The 19,135-nt window shown below is 40.1% G+C and overlaps 5 protein-coding genes across 9 annotated transcripts in view; 2 read left to right on the top strand and 3 right to left on the bottom strand.

Annotated features, from left to right (window-relative positions):
• Window positions 1–410: 410 nt before the first annotated feature.
• On the bottom strand, window positions 411–1,621 carry LOC108613634 (uncharacterized). The gene is made up of 5 exons (XM_018007201.2): window positions 1,477–1,621; window positions 1,363–1,425; window positions 869–1,304; window positions 658–802; window positions 411–597 (listed from the first exon to the last, which is right to left on the bottom strand). The coding sequence occupies exons 1-5, from the start codon at window positions 1,619–1,621 to the stop codon at window positions 493–495; spliced, it is 894 nt and encodes a 297-aa protein (XP_017862690.1). The 3' UTR covers window positions 411–492.
• A 109-nt stretch (window positions 1,622–1,730) lies between these two features.
• On the top strand, window positions 1,731–3,014 carry Pldn (biogenesis of lysosomal organelles complex 1 subunit pallidin). 2 transcript variants are annotated; one of them, XM_018007203.2, is made up of 5 exons: window positions 1,731–1,871; window positions 1,928–2,143; window positions 2,202–2,286; window positions 2,512–2,598; window positions 2,770–3,014. In XM_018007203.2, the coding sequence occupies exons 1-5, from the start codon at window positions 1,846–1,848 to the stop codon at window positions 2,869–2,871; spliced, it is 516 nt and encodes a 171-aa protein (XP_017862692.1). In that variant the 5' UTR covers window positions 1,731–1,845; the 3' UTR covers window positions 2,872–3,014. The 2 variants fall into 2 exon arrangements, with proteins under 2 accessions (XP_017862692.1, XP_089324364.1); XM_089468238.1 differs by having other exon boundaries at window positions 1,750–1,871; window positions 1,925–2,143.
• Sugb (Sugar baby transporter) lies at window positions 2,613–9,689 on the bottom strand. 2 transcript variants are annotated; one of them, XM_018007188.2, is made up of 6 exons: window positions 8,955–9,689; window positions 6,945–7,083; window positions 5,473–6,310; window positions 4,952–5,419; window positions 4,707–4,890; window positions 2,613–3,822 (listed from the first exon to the last, which is right to left on the bottom strand). In XM_018007188.2, exons 1-6 carry the CDS (start codon window positions 9,016–9,018, stop codon window positions 3,749–3,751), a joined length of 1,767 nt encoding a protein of 588 aa, XP_017862677.1. In that variant the 5' UTR covers window positions 9,019–9,689; the 3' UTR covers window positions 2,613–3,748. The 2 variants fall into 2 exon arrangements, with proteins under 2 accessions (XP_017862677.1, XP_089324355.1); XM_089468229.1 differs by having other exon boundaries at window positions 2,613–4,890.
• A 143-nt stretch (window positions 9,690–9,832) lies between these two features.
• On the bottom strand, window positions 9,833–11,383 carry TfIIEalpha (transcription factor IIEalpha). Its single transcript, XM_018007197.2, has 2 exons — window positions 10,192–11,383; window positions 9,833–10,125 (listed from the first exon to the last, which is right to left on the bottom strand). Exons 1-2 carry the CDS (start codon window positions 11,291–11,293, stop codon window positions 9,932–9,934), a joined length of 1,296 nt encoding a protein of 431 aa, XP_017862686.1. The 5' UTR covers window positions 11,294–11,383; the 3' UTR covers window positions 9,833–9,931.
• A 1,085-nt stretch (window positions 11,384–12,468) lies between these two features.
• LOC108613620 (uncharacterized) overlaps window positions 12,469–19,135 on the top strand; it is a 36,137-nt gene continuing 29,470 nt past the window's right edge. The window contains exons 1-2 of one of the 3 annotated variants that reach the window (XM_018007186.2): window positions 12,469–12,922; window positions 17,563–19,059. In XM_018007186.2, coding sequence (XP_017862675.1) covers window positions 17,788–19,059 — 1,272 coding nt within the window. In that variant the 5' untranslated portion in view covers window positions 12,469–12,922; window positions 17,563–17,787. Of the gene's footprint in view, window positions 12,961–14,299; window positions 14,590–17,562; window positions 19,060–19,135 lie in introns of those variants that run through there. The other 2 variants (XM_089468226.1, XM_089468227.1) reach the window with 2 other exon arrangements.

The raw sequence follows: 19,135 nt of genomic DNA, 5'->3' as shown, positions 1-19,135 counted from the left end.
GGTCCGGTTCGAGCAAGTTGTTGATCGCCAGAGAGTTTCGCTTGAAGTGCAGGTCGATTGGAAGTTGCGGCGCAGTTTTATAGGCCTGCAGGTAGAGCCAAGGCAGGGTCAGCTCAATCTTTCAATATGTTCGTTTGTAGGCGTCGTGGTCCTAATGACTTTGACCTTGTCGGAAATTTACCAGACAAAATTTCCGCGATAAGAACGAACAACCCACCCAATACAGTTGCCTGCTCGTTAAAATTGAGTTATGATAGCGACACATACATAAGAAAGAGATTAGCTGAATTCCTTCTGGGAAAGTGCAGATAAAATTCTTAAAAATCTCACTCAGTCGGATTGACTTGCCTGTTGCTTGCAAACAAATGGATTAGTTTTCACTAAATCTTAAGATAAGCTTGATGACTTGATTTACGTATAAACAATGTTTGTATAAAAATATATTTCTTATATACATATGTTTGTAAATTTAGTTATTAGAGTTGTTTTTACTCAGTCGTTTTTGTTTATTTTTCGTAATTTCCTGATGCTATCAATATTTGCTGTGTATAGCATGACTGTCTTCTTAATTGGAGGTCTGTGTTTACTTTTCGTAATCTGTAATAATTAATTAATAATTATTAATTAATTTTAAGTTCATCCAGGATTAATACAAACAGTCTTATTATTGGCTAGGTTAAGGGTCTCCAGGGATTCGTCTTTTAGTCTAGCGTTTTGAACTATTGCTCTTAGGCTTTGAATTTCATCCATCAGTTTTTTACGCTCATCTTTCAAGAAGAAAACCTGACGCCTTAGGCTGCTCCTGTTGATAGCAACAAAATTTGATTTTGGTAAATTTAAGTTTGTAATTATTTGTAATTTCACTTACACTTCGCATTCTAAATGCCTCGCATAACTGTCGCTCTCAGATTCAATGATTTCCACATGTTCTTCAGTATTTGTTTGGGGATCAAGCGAGTCAATTATTTCCAATTCAATTCGTCCGATTCGTGGCCCCTCATCAGTTAGGGGAGCATCGTCCGATTCGCTAATATACTCTATCATTTCATAGCTTTGATACTGGCTATTCCCACTTTCAGCAGCTTCCTCTTCTCTTTTGCATGCTTTTGGGGTAAGCTGCTTAAGCTGTGAGCTCTTTGAATTCTCTTCATCTTTCTGCTTCTTTTTCTGGCTGCTAGATGGGCTTGCATTTTTACAACTTCTACGTTTATCCTTAGCATTATTTAATAACATCTTAGTCTGTGGCCCATGTATAGTGGGATAGGATCCAGGTTTTAATTTTGTTGGGTTCTTACGTGTGAAACCTGAAAAAAAGCATGTTGCTATAGAAACAGTTTGCTATACCTATATATTTAAACTTACCAAGCTCATATTGCATATTTCGCTCAAAGTCGTCCGGAGTGAAGTGCTCATTACAGATACAGGCTAATAAGTGATTTATTATTCACTTATTCACTTCGTTACAAAACAACTTACCTGTTGTTGGATTTGTTATGTCGCGCTCGCAGAATTCAATCCATTTCTCGAGCTGTTGCTTATCTTTTGGAAAGTGAAAGTAGCGCCAATTCTTTTTATTGCCATTTCGATTGTTGTTGCCACAGTATCTTACAGAACAACGCATTATAATTCCTGATTAGCAATTGGAAATATGCATAATGCGGAAAAATAAACAAATCTCAGACTAATCAGCTGATAAGCGTAGGGCTGGTGGAGCTTGTTATCGATAGCAGCCAGTGTCGATAAGTGCGAGCCACTTCTAAAATATACAACACTGTAATAAACAGCTATTTAACAATTGTTATTTGTGGAATTCCGAAGCTTTGTCGTCCATTATACGATTTTAAAATGTTGAAAAGCAGCAACTTGGACAGGTAATCTATGGGTAAAAGCTTATATAAATGATTTGTACAGTTGTGTTATCAAGTAGTGTTATTGGTGAACTCGATGCCGATCGCACGGGCACTGGCGCCGTCGCAGCACCAGAGAAATCAGTTAAGAACAACAAAAACAACAACACATCGTTGTCGCAAGGAAAAGTAGACGAAATTGATTGCTCTATGGCAGCCTTGCAATTATCTTTTGGTGTCCTTGAAATTGCCGAATCGCCATTAGTACGTGTTCGCAATCAGCTGAAAGAATTGATGTAAGTAATGTTTGATTTAAGATGGGTAATCACACATAAATAAATAACTCGATTGCAGTGGCAAACAAAACAAATTCTACATTGATGTGTCCAAGGAGAAATATAAGCTGGATTGCAGCGAAGTATCTAAACTATACGATATGGTAAGGGAAAACTGAACTTTTAGATATTAAGTGTTCAGTTAATTACTGAAGTACGTGATTATCAGTACAAATGGTTTATATCAATTATAAACAATGTCTGGGCGTATAACTCTTATCGCTGACAGCTAAATGCATTTTATGATATTGTTAGACTAATCTAAGTGTTTCATGTCAATGGCGCATGATATTTAATGAACGTCTACCTTACCGTCTACACACATTCAGATGAACAACGTGAAGCTCTACAAAGATAAACTGATTAAAATCAAAAAGGATATGCAGAGCATTTATCAGCGTTCCAAAGTCATCAAGGTAAGCCAACAATGTACAAAGAAAACCAAAGTAACGAATCTTTATTGTATAGCATAAAACCAAAAAAACAATAATTAACAGTGTGTACGAACTAGTAGACCACATGCAATCATAATCAATTGATAACTAAGTATATCTATATATATGTACGTATCGTATTTCTGATTACAGAAACGAGCTGCACACATCGCAGCCTGTAAGCAACGCGAACACCAACGCAAAGTCGAAAAGCAACAGCACGAGGAGTCGCTCATTGGCAATCCGTTGCCATAGGGCCATAGATATAACAAGCTTTATAGTTACTTATATATATTAAAACTAGTTATAATCGGGCAGTACTTAAACATAATGAGTACTGCCAAGGCTGACAAGACTCTAAGCTAAGAGCTAAATAAACATTACATCCAAAATGAATACACATGATAAAGGACAAGTTACAAACAAGAGAATAGTAGGTAACTCTTTTGTTTACTATATAATTTGAAAAATACTTTCGAGATAATTTTCGCATGCATGAAAAGCCAATTTCATAAGCAACATTGAATACTTAAAGCTTCTTTTTTTAGTTTCAAAAAAAAAAAAAAAAAAAAATTTCAACATTCACAATTTTAGAGTTTTCAATACAATTTAAAGACATGCCATTTAAATTTAACAATGTTTATTTAAAAGCTATGTTTATGCGCGTGCAAATCGTGATAAGCTAGCAAATTGAATTTAACTAATAATTAGAAATTATTATATCACAACTAGTAATACTATAACATTTCCTTATTTTCTTTACTTGAATGAAAATACATTTTCTTTGTACCTCTTCTGTTTCACGATCTGCGGCGCATAAACCTAGCAAAAGCATGCACTAGTGTAACAAAAATATTAGATGTGAGAGGAATTTGTTGCTAGCATTACTAAAATTAGAGTACAATTACATATAATAATTATAATTACAATCGAGATTGAATATTTAGCATTCGCCATGCAATTTGATGAGGAAATTGTTCTGATTCAGCAGCAGGAAAAGTGTTTCTCTTGATTTGGTATTGGTTTTGTTATTTTGATTTTGTTTTCTTGGCTGATTGTGTGTCGTTTCACGCTGGCAAGCATACGAATTCGGTAAATCGCCAGATCACAGAGAAGGATGAGGAGGAGCTGTTTAGCTAAGACCTGTATACTCCTGTTCATTCAGCATGTGCATTGCATCTGTCGGTGCGAAATATTTGACAGTGCCTAAAAGTATTCGAAATATGAATTAGTCTCTGTAAAAGTGTAAAAGAGTTTTATGTTTTACTTTTGATAAATATGCCGAATTAATTCTTTAAGGATTACCTGAATATCGATCTTATCTTAAGTGATAATGCATTTACAAACATGATCTTAAATGCCTTAAAGTGTCTTTAACAAAAAGTGCGAAACTTTTATTACCAATTTATTTTGTTTTGTTTTTGTATGAGCTTTGTACAATTTTTAAATAATATGAAAAAAAAAAAAAAAAGAAATATTAAAAAATGCAACAATGAGAATAGCTGTGTTTGAGCAGAGTTCAAGAAATATATATTTGATATATATACAAATGTTTCTATGTATTTTATATAAGATCTACAATTAACCCAGATCAAAAATTTCATATAACTTTATATACATACGAGTGAATAAAAGAATGAAATGAAACAACATTTTATAGCCTGTCTTCGCCTCTTACGACAACAATAAACCGAATTTATCAAAATACTTTATATAGTTCTTGAATCAACTTTTATGATTTAACATTTGGTAACTATGTGTTTTAATATCGGGTAATATCTAAATAGCTGAAAGTCTTCTAGTTATTGTCCCATATTCAAACTCTTATGGCATAGCTGAGAATACTTTAATATCCTATCTAACGGCACAGTTAATAAATTCATTTAGTTCTTTCGAAAATGCTGATAAATTCATTTAAGTTCTTGGCCTGTGTTATAATACGGATGGAAAGCCTCGGACGAACTCCTGACCTCAGCTCAAATCGACATCGCTAAACCCATCGAGGTTCTTAATGTTAGTCGGGCAGTCGGGAGTTGCGGATGCGGATGCAGTTGCAGTTGCGGACGCTGCCGTGGAGGACCTACCCTTACCATTTTCAGCTGGGCCATTGCGCTGCAGGTAGAATTGGACACAGACATGGATGACGAACACTATGAAGGCGGCAATGCCAAAGATCTCGAAGGTGGTACGAGCGCCAACTCCATCAAAGAGCTGACCACCAATCTGGCTGCCCATGGAGACGCCAATGCCCTCGAAGATCGCACCCACAAGACTCTGTAGGAAAAAACTTTTCAGTACGATCATTTCAATCGTTTCTCTCTGGGATTGCGTTTACCTGCATGGTAGCCTCCGTGCCTGGCGGAGCGACGATGCTGGCGTAGGAAGCCATTGTCGCATAGAAGAGCCCAAAGGTGACGCCATTGAGCAGCTCAATGGGCAGTATGTACCAGGGATTCTGCAGCATCGAGTACAATATGAAGCGCACACCGAACCCGAACAGCACCAGGCTCATGGCATTCACATGCCCGATGCGCTTCAGTATCCATCCGGACATGAAGAAGAAGGGCAGCTCGCCGCCAAAGCACTGAATGCTCATGACGAGGCCCTCCAGCGTCTTGATGAAGTTGGCGCCATGGTCGAACGGCTGCGCCAGCTCCTCCAGATAGATGAATAGAAAGTTCCATATCAGCGCTGTGCCCAGGCCAATGGCCACGCACCAGAGGAAGAAGACGACGCAACGTATTGAAAGGAACATTTGACCCACGTCCCTTAGGATGTTGGCCGACATGTGCGTCTGGGTGTGCTATGGGACAGAATCCATTTAATACAAATCTTGTTTATCTTCGAGTGACTCACCTTCAGCTTGGTGGAGGCGAGCATATCGAAGCCTAGTATAATCAGCGTCATCCAGAAGACAATCGTATAGTTCTTGTCAATGCTGTCCTCCTTGGACATCGTGTCCACCAGCAGGCCAGCGAGCAGGGCGAAGATGCCCCAGCCCAGGGAGCCGCACAGCCGCTGCCTGCCATAGAGATGATGTCGGTCGCCCAGAATGCCAAAGCAGATGGCATCGCCGATGCTCACCACGACGGCCATGCCTATCCAGCTGATGATCAGCATGCCAAAGAAGAACCAGAACTCGGGCAGAGCAACAGCGTTGCCCATATTGATCACCGAGCTGTCGGGCAGGAGTTCGTTGATGAACGTATCGTTGCACTCCATCTGGCAACTGGACTGGAACATCGGCTTGTCCTTGGGGCAGTAGAGCGTCACATTGCGGGAGTCGATTGTGCCCAGGTCGTGCGGAATGAGGAAATTCAGGCATCTCATATTGCCATTCGCCTCCTCGATCAAACCTTTCATATCGATGTAGGTGGAAAAATTGAGCGTGTTCTTCGTTCGATTCGCCTGACAGTCGCTGAGCGGATTCGCATTGAGCCAGTGCTGGCAGACGATGTCCCACATGTCTGGCTCCATTTGGCACGCCATGTTGCAGGTGAGCGTGCGGTTCCCATAGAACGCCTCCAGTTGCGTCTCCGCATCCTTTGGATAGTTGGAGCAGTAGCGTATGTTGGACACCCCGGCGTGGCAATGGAACTGAGGCTTCTCCACAGCCGGCACAAACATCACCATAAAGAAGGCCACAGCGGTGATCAGTTGTCCAGCCAGAAAGAGAAATCGATGTCGATGGTAGCTGGAAGATTTGAATTGAATCCAGATTATACTGTGTGTGTCTAGAGAGATAATATTTAGATGCTCTCTCTCTCTCTTCTTTTTGTTAAATTCAATGTTCACTTTTATAATTTTATTGCTTCCATTAATCCATGTAATGTCTCTCTCTTTCTAAAAATCACTCTAGACCTATATTGATTCTATTACTCCAATCACTTATAGTAGCCGCCTCTCTAGGCATTTTGTTTACTTGGCGATAAGCTATATATATTTTTAGGTCAGCTTTAATCACTTTCATTATCTTTTTACTCGCTTCGTTCTAATTCAATTTTCATCTTGAAAATCATATAGAGAGGCTATATTTGGCGCTTGGTCTTTTTTGTCTCTTGCGAAAATTCCCCCAAATCTCTTTGTCTCTTTTTACTCACTAGTTCAGCCTTCAATTATTCGCTTGTGGAATATATCATGAAAATCGCATAGAAATGCAATTTGTCTACAAACATATCGAAAGAGTTAATCTAGTTACTCTCTCATATTCGGCTTCAATCCTTCTCCCTCTCTCTCTCTCTCTAATTACCATTGCTTTATTATAACCTAACTCGATTTCACTCGTGAAAATCACATAGAGAGGCGATATTTCCGCTTGCTCCACTTACCGATCCGCTATGTAGCCAAAGAGCGGCTTTGCCAGTAAACCCACAATAGGCAATATCATGTACATGGTGCCAACGACGACATCGGAATAGCCCAGCTGTTTCGCCAGTGGCGGCATAAAGGGTACAACGGGTGCGGTGCCTTTAAGAAAAGAATATTATGAATCAAGTGAAAATAAAATATGTAAATAAATATGTAAATTCGGATACATCTGTAAGAATAAATCTAACTGCTCAACTAGCTGGCGCAAATAGCAGATGCCCTATGCTGCATACCATGCATGTAGCATGCCCTGTGACACCTCTACTTAGTTTACAGGGTATCAGGGTACACAGCTCGACTACAATTAGCGCCAATTGTCTAAATGTGGGTGTTTATAACTGATAAGAAAAAGCAACAAGAACTATTACAATGGGTATTATATATCATCACGTATTACTACAGATACACATACATACATGATTGTATAGGTATTTCATATATACGCATATTTCATGTGTATGTATATGTATATATTCATATATACCTTTGTGCCTTTAGTTGTCAAGTTGAACAGTTTTAATTAATTTAAAAGCGAAAATTCTTTTTAATAGCTGATTGCAGCTTTGGGGCTTATCAAGGCCGAAGTGCCGTTGGGATATAATGTCGGTTGACCCACCCTTTGACCAGGTGTCTGGTTTTTTTTTAGAGCTTATCAAATAAAACGAGACGACGTTAAGCCGAATACTTTCATTGTAGTTTTGTGTCAGAATTAGACGCGCTTTTGGGGTTGTCTGTGTGACACGAACACGACGTGTGAATGTGTGAGTGGACGGACATGTGTGAAAATATAAAAAGCTAGAAAAAATACGTACAAAAAGAAAGTGAAAGTAATTGTGAAATACAAAATAAACACATACTATAATTAGAAATAGAAGTAAATAGGATATAATTATATAATAAATCAGGCATGTGCCACAAAGATCAGATAAAATAAAAAAGTAATAAATTAAATCTCCAATTTAATGTAAGCGCAATAAAAATAATTGAAGTTTGTACTTCAAAAATAAAGCTAGCAAAACTAATACAAATATAATTAAAATTTAAAAAATAATAAATTCATGAAATTATTGACCAATTTTTTAAAACTAAACTTATTTGAATGGCAAATATTAAACATATTATTAAGAAAAAATAAATAATAATTGAATCCTATTTAATAATAATTCATAATTTGAAATGGAAAGTAGACTGATATACACATTTAATATAATATAAGATACAAAAATATTGAAAGGTAATATAATATATAAAAAAATTAATAAAGTTCCAATAATATATTTAAAATAATTTATATTTATTCAAAATCATTTTAAATGAGATAAAGTGGTGTATATAAATAAATAAATATAAAAAAACATGTTACCAAAAAATATATATACATATAAAAAAAAGAACATTTTCAAATGATAAAAAAGTTCTGAAAAAGTTCTTAATTTAAAATTTCAGCATTTCGATTTTCTATTAAATTAAAATTAGTTTCATTGTTCAATGGAAAATTCTGTCAATTCAATTCGAGTCTTGTTCATGTTGTTTTTTTTTAAGACCTAACTTCTCTCGATTGTGATCGATTGTTCTTCAAGTAAAACACGTCATTTAAAATTCAAGCTTTTGTTAAAAATAATAATAAAAATAATTCAGGTCTGTTTTAAGTAATAATAATAGTACGTAATAATTGCACAAAGTGAATTAATTTATCGCTCAGTGTAGGCTTCTAGAGTTGAATTGATTATATTAATTGTTTAAACAATTACCATTTTGCCAATCATATTATCAAGCAAATATTTCGTTTATTTTTGATTGTACTTCTTATCAGATCTCTGATATCTATGCACCCTTTATTTACACTTTAACTAGATGATGTGTCAATTTCTTATCAGTTATGTGTTCTACTCTTATCAACAGGTTCAACTTGTTCAACGTGCCTGTTGTAATTTGAATGAGATTAGTTAATATAACGTAAAATACTTTACCGGCATTGAAGAGAAAGTAGTGTGCCTTCATAGGCAGCAAATCCTTATCAATTGAGGCCTTCATCTTTCTGTTATATTCTTAAATTAAATTCGGCCGGCTATTAGCAATTCATCAATTCCAATTGGGCTGATCGATGATGATGGTTTGCCGAATCGCTGGCAATCACTTCGATTCACACTGTCGCGCACTTTAATTAAATTGCTCGGTATATTTAAGGAAAACAGCTGCGGCACGCATAATTCATCAGCGAGAATTCAAGCGCAATTTCGTTTCATGCACTTCTGATTGGATTACATTCGCACGTCAGTGTGTGCCAGAGTGTGTGTGTAAAGTGTGATCACGTTTCTTGTATGCCGAATGAATTCGCAGGTGTTAACATTAAACACTTGTCTGTAGGCGTAAGCATAGCATATCCCATGCTACTCAAGATCTATCACATTTACTGTAGGCACACGCAATTCGTTCCGTGTTGGCTAAGAGTCTTATTAGAATAATAACTAGCGGCGACGATGTACTGGCACGGATTGTTATATTCTATACACGGGTATATCTTAATTACTGTTTGCACTGGCCGCTTATCTTGAGCACACACACGTTCACATATGTGTTCAAAATACGCCCACAACACCTATAGCGAACATGCTTTGGATGCGAATGTAAAAAGAAACATAAACACAAAAATTCCGATAATAGCTGACTGGTAAAGTCAGCAGTGTTAACATGACTGAAATTTACATACGCAGCCAACTTCATGTAGCTCACATGTAAACTTACAGCGTAATGTTAACGATAGCAGAGCAAACAGCTGATTGCCTGTAGAGGCTCCATCTTCCAGCAGTTTTGGCGCCAATCTGGCTCAGAGTAATTCAGATACTGGTTGTTTTTGTTTCTGGACGTCATGCGTCGACAATTTAATACTCTTAAGCTAATATTGACTCTATAAACCTAATGCCTAATTGGGAGCAGGATCGTAGGATCAGTCGTATATATGGCTATAGTGCTGCTGATAAACATGTATATAGTTCTCCTTTTCTTGCGGTGTCATCTGTGCAATGAGTTTGTCGTCCAGCTGATCCAACGGATGTGGACGTCCCGCCACCAGGACCGTGGGCACATCGTCATCCTCTTCCTCTGACTCCGAGTTGATATAATTGTCAAAGTCGACATTCGCTAAAAGGAATCATCAATTAAAGCAAATGAAGATGACAAGATTGGATACAGCGGAAGTGGACTTACGTATCTTGGTGTTGTCAATATCATTCTCATCGTCGCTGGAATCACTTGAATTGGCATTTGAGGAGCCTTTCCGCATCCCCTTCATATGCGCCTCTCGTTGCCCAGGTTGCTTCTCGTGCTGCAGCAGCACCGACATGATGTCCTCATTCTCCTTCTTATTGCGAGGCCCAGATGTGCTCGACGACTGAGCGGCGTCAGCGTGAGCGCTGCCATCGGTTGCATCTCCATCCGTTATCACAGTGCTCTCCGTCATCCATATGGGCCGTGACTTCCGCTCGACGACAGCTTCGCTGCTGTCATCGCCGCCGATGGTGACGTCCACTCGTGTCTCCTCGACGGCAAAGCCTTGGTTGCGCGTCGCCTCGCCCGACCATTGCAGACTGTCGGGACGCTGGGCGTTCGGCTTAGTAATGCCGCGAATCGTGTCTATGTCCACGGGCTCCGGTTCGAGCACTTCCGGTGCCAGCTTAATGCCCTCCACCTCGCGTAGCAGATCGTAAAGCGGTTGCAGCTGCTCGTTAAAGTGTGCCAGCATCAGGCGTGAATCCTTCTTTGGCATGGCCGCACTGTCCTCTTCCACGGAGCTGCCACAATATGTACACCGGAACTCACATGTGGCCATGTCAAAGAGCTGGTCTGCCTCGAGATCTGTGAATGTTTTGGAGCACGTGGAGCACTTAAAACTGGCGCGACTGGTCGCATCCCGCTCCTCGGTTTCCATTCGCTTGCGCATCAAGTCCAACTTGTACTTGACTACGTTTACGAACGTCTTATAGTTGATGAAGTAGTAGTTGACCTTCTGGGCCTTGCCATCCGGCCCAGTTTCCATTTTCAGGCGTATCTGTATGAACTTGTCGGTGCGTAGTGTCGTGATTCGCGCACGCAGCTGTTTCTTTTCGAACCGCAGCAGTTCGCCAATGTCGTCTTCCTTCATGCAGGGATTCCGCACAAGCATGTCTATGATGAGCGCGTCCTCCTGCGAGTAAAAGCCTCGGACGACGAGGCGTGCCAACTGTTTCAGACTGCTGGGCACTTCTGTGACGTATCTTACTTCTGGTTTTGCTGGCGCTGCATTTGATGCAGCCGCCGAAGTTGAAGACATATTTTATTTCTAACAACAGCAATAGTCGTGCTGTATTAGTTAACTCTTCTTCTTTACCATTCTCATTTGCATTCCTTGGACCGCAAGTAAGTGCTGGAAAATGCAAAAGGTTAATGTTATGCTCACGAAAATACCAACGCTAATATATCGATATGTTATCGAGCAAAGCGTGGCGTATTGAAACGTGTGAGCGCGAGTTTTTAAATAATGTGTGAAATTTATGCAAAGAAAAAGTAAAGCTTGTGTAATGCTTATCTTTATAATGAGCTTTAGACATTCGTAAATCGACTTAATTTAAGTTAATCTGACGTTTTAATATCTTAAAGAACCTTTTAGGACTAAAGAAACCGTACAATAACTGGCTTAAGCAAAAAATCTGTCTGCAGTTGAATCGAAGCAAAAGTCATACATATATTTGTGCGTCAGAGCGTATTATGAAGGATTACGGCGTAATGCACAGAAGCGCACGGTAAAGTTTGCATACAAAATAAAAGAGCGCAGACAGCAGAGCATGAAATATTAAGTACAACGCATGGCTAAACAAAGAAGTAGTACGCGAACGACTTGTTGGATTTGTGCAAGGATTTTAGCTTAGGGTTAGATGTGTTCATGTACATATGTATGTACATAATGACGGAATTTAATAATTATTAAATATGATAACCTGTTAAGTTTATAAATAAAATATTTCATAATGTACATATATAGCTTCAGCTCATATTTGAATAAAAATAATATTTTTTTATTTTTAAATTAGTTGTATAACATAAAACCTTTTGCTATTTGTAATATGTAATATAAATAATGTTTGGCAAGCAAAAAACTTCCTCTTGCTCAAACAAAAGAAGACTGAGCGAGAGAGCCAATGTGGGGGTGTATTTGCACATGTTTACTTCAATAACTGCATTGCGCATCCTCTCTCACAGCACGCAACAATAACAAAGTCAGTATTCAGTGGCGTTGTCTGTATAAATGTTGAGTAAATAATCGTTTCATTTGTGGACATTGTCTCCAACAAGAGCACTTAACTACGCTCATGTCGAAAGCTCATATTCGTGCAGGAGTCGAGAGAGCGCCGAGAGATTGCGCACGTTCCTTATTATTATATTGCTTTCGCTCTCATGCTCAACTGCTTACGCTCTCGTCGCTGAGCTTTCACACTTTCCCACTTTCGCAGACAGCAGTCGCCTGCAGTTATGAGTCGTGCGCGCTTCCGCTCGGTTGACCAATTTTCCGTTAAATTATTTTGTTCACGGCGCTCCACACATTTACCACTCAAACAAACAAACAAACAAACAACAAACAAAAACGTGCAAATAGTTGTGTGAATGTTTTTGCGGTTTCCCCAAACAATTTGCTGCTAGGCATTTTGAGATTTTCTGCAGTTTTCACTAAAAACTCATTGCTCACAGTATAGTTTTTTTTTTACTTTTCGTCGGTCAAAAGCCCGAAAGCAGCGAGGCACAAAAAAAGAAAACTGAAAATAAAAAGTAAAGCAGCGAAGAAACCATTAAAAACAAAAACACGTCGCGACGCTTGTAAAAATTGATTTTTATTGCGCGAGACAAGCTGTAGAATATTAAAAAATAAAGAAACAAAATATATAACAAAATTTATAAATTAGAAAAGGTGCGTAAATTCATTAAAAAATTAAAAATAAATAAATTGTAAGTTATTTCGAATCGTATTGTAGTTTTGTGTTGTTTCCACATTTGAGCTGCACGTGATTTGTTTGCTTTCGCTTTGTCTGCTGCTTTTCACTCGGCTCCACGCAGTAGCATTCTACGCCATCCACCTTCCCTCATAGGCCTCCATCTTTGAGTTTGAGCTGCTCTTTGCAACCCCCGAACATGTTAGCCGGGCACTTAACGCCACCCACCGCCTTGCGGGGTGGCTCGTCCGCTCACCCGCTTGTCCACCCGCTTAGAGCTTGTGATGTCATAGCAGCGACATCCACCCATAATATAATAAAGGACTTTAGACACTGCGGCGCGACTCTTGGTTAGCTCAGTTGCCTCTTTAGGAGCGGCACCTGGTCGCAAAATATAGAGGAGCGTTTAAAATCGAGTTTATAATCTTGTTCATATATTGCCCATTGGCCGTGTATATTGGCAAAGGCAACGAAATCGGGTCAAAGTTGCATAGTTTGACCCACTTCCAGGCACTGACGCTGACGCACAGCTGCCATGTGTTGCATGAATCACAGCCTATATTGATAGCAGCGGGACATCCAGTTAAAGCCCCCAACAATGGACCATGCGCAGCTGTTTCTCGTTAGGACACTCTATTGACAATGTCAAGTTTGCATTGAGTCAACACCTACTCCAGCATGCTGTACAAACATATAAACATATTCGATTATAACAACTGATGGTAAATGTTTGTGATTTGAGTGAGCTATTATGAAATCATTGAACAATTTTTACAGCATACTTTTATGCTTAATATGCTAAAGGATATATGCTGGGAACTTGTTCTTCTTTTAGCTCAAAATATTAATAACCTTTTATAAATTACCTAATGAAAATAACTTCAAAACTATAAGAAAATCTGTATTTAATTTTTACTTAGATTTCTTCCTTAAATTATTAGAAATGTATTTTGTTTCGATAACAATTATTAGATATCGATTACTAGCATCGTTAACAGAGAATCTAAGAAATTAATCACAAGATATAATCATATTTAGTATAATAAAATAATTTATTTAAAAAATATATATAATAATTGCTACCTGAACATGCATTAAATATAGCTTGATAAACATTACTCTCCATAAGCGGCAAATTTACCCTTTGTTTAGCAATTTAATGGATTGTCATTTACTTTGTGCCTGTCAAACGAAAGATTTATTTTGTTTTCATCGCTTAGATCAAAGCGCATTTGAGCAAAAGAACAAAAAAAAGAGAGCAGGACGAAAATCGATATATGTAGCTGGCGCAGCACGCATACAAATACTAGCAAAGCGCCTGGAATATAGGGGATGGGCAGGGGAGGGAAGGGTGTTTGTGGGCTTAGATGTGGAGCAGGCCCTGACACACAGCACAGCGATTTAAAGCGTGCGGTAGTTACCGTTACTCGACGAAGTACCCGCCAAAGCAGTAAAATCCAATAAGCAGAGGGCACGAAGCACGCGAGACAACAACAAAAGCCGCAACAACTACAACAGTAACAACAACAACAACAAAAATAGTAGCAACAACAGCAACTCAACTCGACTTGAACCAACTCCAAAAATAGACACAGCCAAGCGGCGGAAAATGCTTACAAAGCGCAAAAAAAAATAAATTTAATAGGTACGGACGAGACACACACACACACAACCGCACTTACACTCGTGCATATGCATACCCCAATAAGTTTAGAGCAGATGCTACTGCGGCTGCCTTTGGCTGTTGACAATCACATTCATATATATATTTAAGCTGACATTCACATTCAACGGGCTTCAACTGCGCCGCACAGTATGCAACTTGTTTCGGGCTTGTGGTGGAAAGTTTCGCCTGATCTCAGTTGCATGCCCCGTGGCGCCTAATAAGCACATGCCACAGCCGTTGGCACAGCAGCTGCTGCTGACCAAATAATATCGTTGCCAAAATGTCAAATTCAACTCAGAATGTTGAGTCGTAATTGCAGTCAACTTTTGCTTGTGTCGCAGTTCTAAAAACTTTTTTTCGCTGGATGAATGCTAATAAGTGTGGGTTTAAAATCTACGCAACTTTTTGATATTCGTGAAATATTTCTGCATTAATTACTTTCATATCAGCACAGAAAATAGTGAAACTTTCTCATAACTTTCATAGCAATTATGCAAAAACTGAAACTTTATATTTGATTAGCTTTTCCTGCATGACTTTGGATATATGAAACCCAAAGTCAAAATTTGTTTAGCACGCACAGCTGTGCTGATTGCGAATTAATGAATAAAGAAGATATGCGGGAAGGCATTCGAAGTTTTTGTTTTGCGCCGGAACAAAGGTTGGCCTTGCCAACCAAACTTTGTTCGATAGGTCATGAATGGGAGACGCGCTGCAGACGGACTTGAGATGAAATAGTTTACTAGACAAAGGACATAGCTCGTCATTGAAGGCACCCACAACGACCAGGAAGTCACAGAGAACAATGTCACATCCCAACTCCCGACCTCGGCCTCGTTCCCCCCTCCTGGGATGTCAGCGTGAGCCGCCTTTGTTTTGTTCGACTCACGGGCCGAAGGACAGCGATAAGGCAAACGAAAAGATTTGAGCTGCTTGAGCCAAGTCAAGAGCGGCGAGAAACGATAAAGACGACGAGAAGGAGGACGATGATGGGGTCATAGTCAAGAGGATGACGCTGCAGCGAGACGTTCACCTTCAGTGGGGCGGGGCGGGGCGCAGACGAGAGCGGAAGTGGAATGCGAAAGCGAGACATAAAAAGGCCCCATATTTATGGCAATTAAATTGTCTTTCAAGCTCAGTTCCTTTGTTCTCCCCTAATGAGCATTTTGCGCAGACGCCTACCCCAGCTTACTTTTCTCTTTCTCTTTTTCTTTTTTAATAACCCCATTTGACTGAGATTGGAAGCAGGTTAAGTTTTTAAATTGCAGCACACGTCTGACATACACACACACACACCCAGAGAGAGGTGTATATACGCAGATATACATACATAACACACTCTTGGCACAGATGCACGACAAAGCCTTTTGAATTGTTTCTTTAGTCCTTGCCAACAATTTAAATTTAACATTCATGCTAGAAAGTACTCGAGAATTTTATTGTAATAAATATTTAGAGCTTTTTGCTTCAGATATGTACAAAGCATAAAACATGATTAAACTCTTTGAGAGAATATTAAATTATTTATTCGCTTCCAAGTTTCAAAGCTGACGCAGGCCAACATGATTTAGTAACCAAGAATTTATTACTTTCATTAAGGGACTTTAAAAAGTATTTGAGTTTACTAAAAGGCTATTCAACCTTTTTCAATTTAAAACACTCTATTGGCTAGTCTCTTTCTTTGTACATAAAGCATGATTTAAAAGCAATTACGTAGCACTAATATCTTGGATCTGAATTATTCCTGAGTATCTTCTTTTCCCCTATTATGTTACGTTATAAAACAACAATTTTAATTTTAGATTCGAGTTTAACATGTGAAAAACCTGTGTTCTAAAGCATCCTATTTTTTTTTTTATAAAATTGCAAACTAAAGGAATTGATTTTAGAGAGAAAAGCTAATATCTCATTCTCTTATGTCATAGAAAATGATGGAGCTAGGGCGATTGTACGAAAAGTGAAGTGCTATAGCAATGCTGTAGTTTATAAACTATATATATTTCCCAAATTTCCTTGATAGTTATTAGATTTTCCATCGTCTTCCATTCTCTGCATTTAAGCCGATGGAGATTTATTCCAGTTTTAAATGCAGCTCATTTGTAGGACTTCTACAATCTCCAATTAACAAATCAGATTCTTTATTCATAACACTCAAAGTTTTCACTATTCCTGAAACTGTTATTAATGAAATTCGTTTGCAGTTCAGAGTTAAAAAAGTTTTCAGACATCGTCAAATCGTTTGTTGAAAATACTCGCATTGTCCTTGCTGCACAGTATTGTTATTATTGTTGTTGTTGTTGCCAGTTGTTGAATGTTGAAAAGTTGTTGGCATCCGACTTGGCCATTTGGCTAATTGAATAGCCAGCCTTGGCTAAAATAATAAATTCAGCTAGGTGGCGACGTTCGCGCTGCAATTTAATTACTGCAAATGAATTACAAATAGGAAAATACAATTGTAAATGAGAGCAAAAATATTTTAATATTTAACTAATTCGATTGCAAAACTCTTCGTGAACTGTTAAATAACTTTTCACTTGAGCCACCCTGTGGTAGTTCAAGGAACCTGAGTCGCCCTCTTTAAAGTCATTGTGCAATTACCTTGGCATAGTTCTATATCAATTGCCGTTACTTTTTTCGACATTCGCTTTATCGCTGAAGTTTTGCGCAGCCACAACAAATCGCGAATGCCGAAAGGGCGAAATGGCGGATTGGCGAGTGGGCGAATAGGTGGATAGAAAATGATGAATAGGATATGGCCGCTAGCGTGCAATGCCAGCAGCAGCAGTAGCAGCAGCAACAACAACAACTACACATAAAACACTTAATGAATGTGGAACATAAATTTGCGCTGATTTGCGTTTTTGCCTCGCGCCTGTTCGCTTCGTGCGCTGGGCCGTAACAAAGACCTAACGGTAAACTGCATAAAAGCTCTTTTTTCTTCTTTGCTTGCAGTTGCTAAAGTGAGAGGGAGATAGAGCGTGAGAACGTCGAAACAAGGTCAACGCCCAAATAGTCGAACATGTTGCAACTGCACGCTATGTAAAGGACAGACGGAGGGAGAGAGAAAGAGACAGAGAGAGAGAGAGCAGGAGAGAGCGTCATCTAGAAGAAACGTTCTGTTATCGTCTCTGAGTGCGTGCGAGCGAGTGGGACAAAGTGAATTTGTTTCAGCATACAATGTCATCGATCTCGGCTCAGGGCGTGGTCGAGAGAGCCTCCGCGGAATTATCGAAACGCATAAACGGACTGGGATTACGCTCAAAACACCATCATGGCAGCAACAGCAACAACAGTAGCAGCAGCAGCGGCGGCGACAACGCTTCCTCTAATTCCACATCCAGTGCCACCTCGTCCAGCGGCAAAACCTCAGTAATGGAGCGTGTGACCAATGCGCTCTGTGGCGGCAGCAATTCGAATTCCAATTCGAATTCGAGCTCCAATTCCAGCTCCAACTCCAACTCAAATACCAATACCAATAGCAACAGCTCAAACGCCGGCGTGCCCGGCTCTGTGAATTCGCCGCAAACGCCAGATAAGCCGTCGCGGGGCAGCCAAGGCGCTGCCACGCTCATTTCCCTGACAAGTACACAACAGCAGGCGCAGCAATTGGCGTCCGTTAATCCCAGTCTGCCTCACAGTCCCGCGCATCTAATGCAACAGCAACAGCAGCAGCAGCAACAACAACAGCAACAACAGCAGCAGCAGCTGCAGGCAATGGCAGGCTCCACGTTGATTAACTCCAATCATCACCTGGTAATGCCAGCTGGTGTACCTGCGCCGCCTAGCAATATGCCGTTAGGTGCTCCGCCCACTCCCACTGTCAAATCGATTGCCAAGCAGATGAACATCCAGATTCCAGCGCCCGGCTCGCCCACCTTCAGCACAATGGGCATGGTCGCGGCACAGAAGGTCGCCGGCGGTGGCACGCCGCTGCAGATGCGCAAACAGCTGCCCAATCCCCACTTGCATCATCCCTATGGCGCAGTGGCTGCGCCCAATCAGCTGCCTGGCACAGTTACCCAGCCGCTATCCGCGCTAATCCTCCACAAGCACCCGCCACATATGCAGAGCATCGACGCCCTGATGCTGGACGATCGCTTTCTGAATCGCTTTTTCCAATACTTTTCGCCGTACGAGCGGCGCGTGCTCGCCCAGGTGTGCATCAAGTGGCGGGACATACTGTACCGCAGTCCACGCTACTGGTCCGGGCTGCTGCCCACGCTGCAGTGCCGCGAGCTCCGCCAGATGACCGCCTGCGACCGGGGCAAGCTCTACACCTCGCTTATTCGACGCGGTTTCCATGCGCTCGGCCTGGTCGGCGCCTCCGACGAGGATGCTCTCGATGTTGTCCACTCCTTTCCGCTGGCCTCCAAGCACGTCCACTCGCTCAGCCTTCGCTGCTCCTCGATCAGCGATCGGGGACTCGAAACTCTATTGGATCACTTGCAGGTGAGTTGAAGGGCATGAGAAGACTGAAGAGTTAAATATTATTAATTTAGTATATATTTAAATTTTTATAAGTAAT

This window comes from Drosophila arizonae, chromosome 4 (genome assembly GCF_054131065.1).
Source record: "Drosophila arizonae isolate 15081-1271.41 chromosome 4, UAZ_ARI_1.0, whole genome shotgun sequence".
Classification (NCBI taxonomy): domain Eukaryota; kingdom Metazoa; phylum Arthropoda; class Insecta; order Diptera; family Drosophilidae; genus Drosophila; species Drosophila arizonae.
Note: the sequence above shows the minus strand (reverse complement) of the source record. Positions and strands in the feature narration are given on the sequence as shown.

Bases quoted from the DNA above. Each gene is read 5' to 3' on its own strand.
- Pldn (XM_089468238.1), top strand. From the start codon at position 1,846: ATGTTGAAAAGCAGCAACTTGGACAG. The intron at 2,287-2,511 runs GTAAGGGAAAAC...ACACACATTCAG, and splicing joins TATCTAAACTATACGATATG to ATGAACAACGTGAAGCTCTA. The intron at 2,599-2,769 runs GTAAGCCAACAA...TTCTGATTACAG, and splicing joins AGCGTTCCAAAGTCATCAAG to AAACGAGCTGCACACATCGC.
- Sugb (XM_089468229.1), bottom strand. From the start codon at position 9,018: ATGAAGGCCTCAATTGATAAGGATTTGCTGCCTATGAAGGCACACTAC. The intron at 6,311-6,944 runs GTAAGTGGAGCA...CAAATCTTCCAG, and splicing joins TTTGGCTACATAGCGGATCG to CTACCATCGACATCGATTTC. The intron at 5,420-5,472 runs GTGAGTCACTCG...TCTGTCCCATAG, and splicing joins TCGCCTCCACCAAGCTGAAG to CACACCCAGACGCACATGTC.
- TfIIEalpha (XM_018007197.2), bottom strand. From the start codon at position 11,293: ATGTCTTCAACTTCGGCGGCTGCATCAAATGCAGCGCCAGCAAAACCA. The intron at 10,126-10,191 runs GTAAGTCCACTT...GATTCCTTTTAG, and splicing joins TATTGACAACACCAAGATAC to CGAATGTCGACTTTGACAAT.
- LOC108613634 (XM_018007201.2), bottom strand. From the start codon at position 1,621: ATGCGTTGTTCTGTAAGATACTGTGGCAACAACAATCGAAATGGCAAT. The intron at 1,305-1,362 runs GTAAGTTTAAAT...GCTTTTTTTCAG, and splicing joins AAATATGCAATATGAGCTTG to GTTTCACACGTAAGAACCCA. The intron at 803-868 runs GTAAGTGAAATT...TGCTATCAACAG, and splicing joins AGGCATTTAGAATGCGAAGT to GAGCAGCCTAAGGCGTCAGG.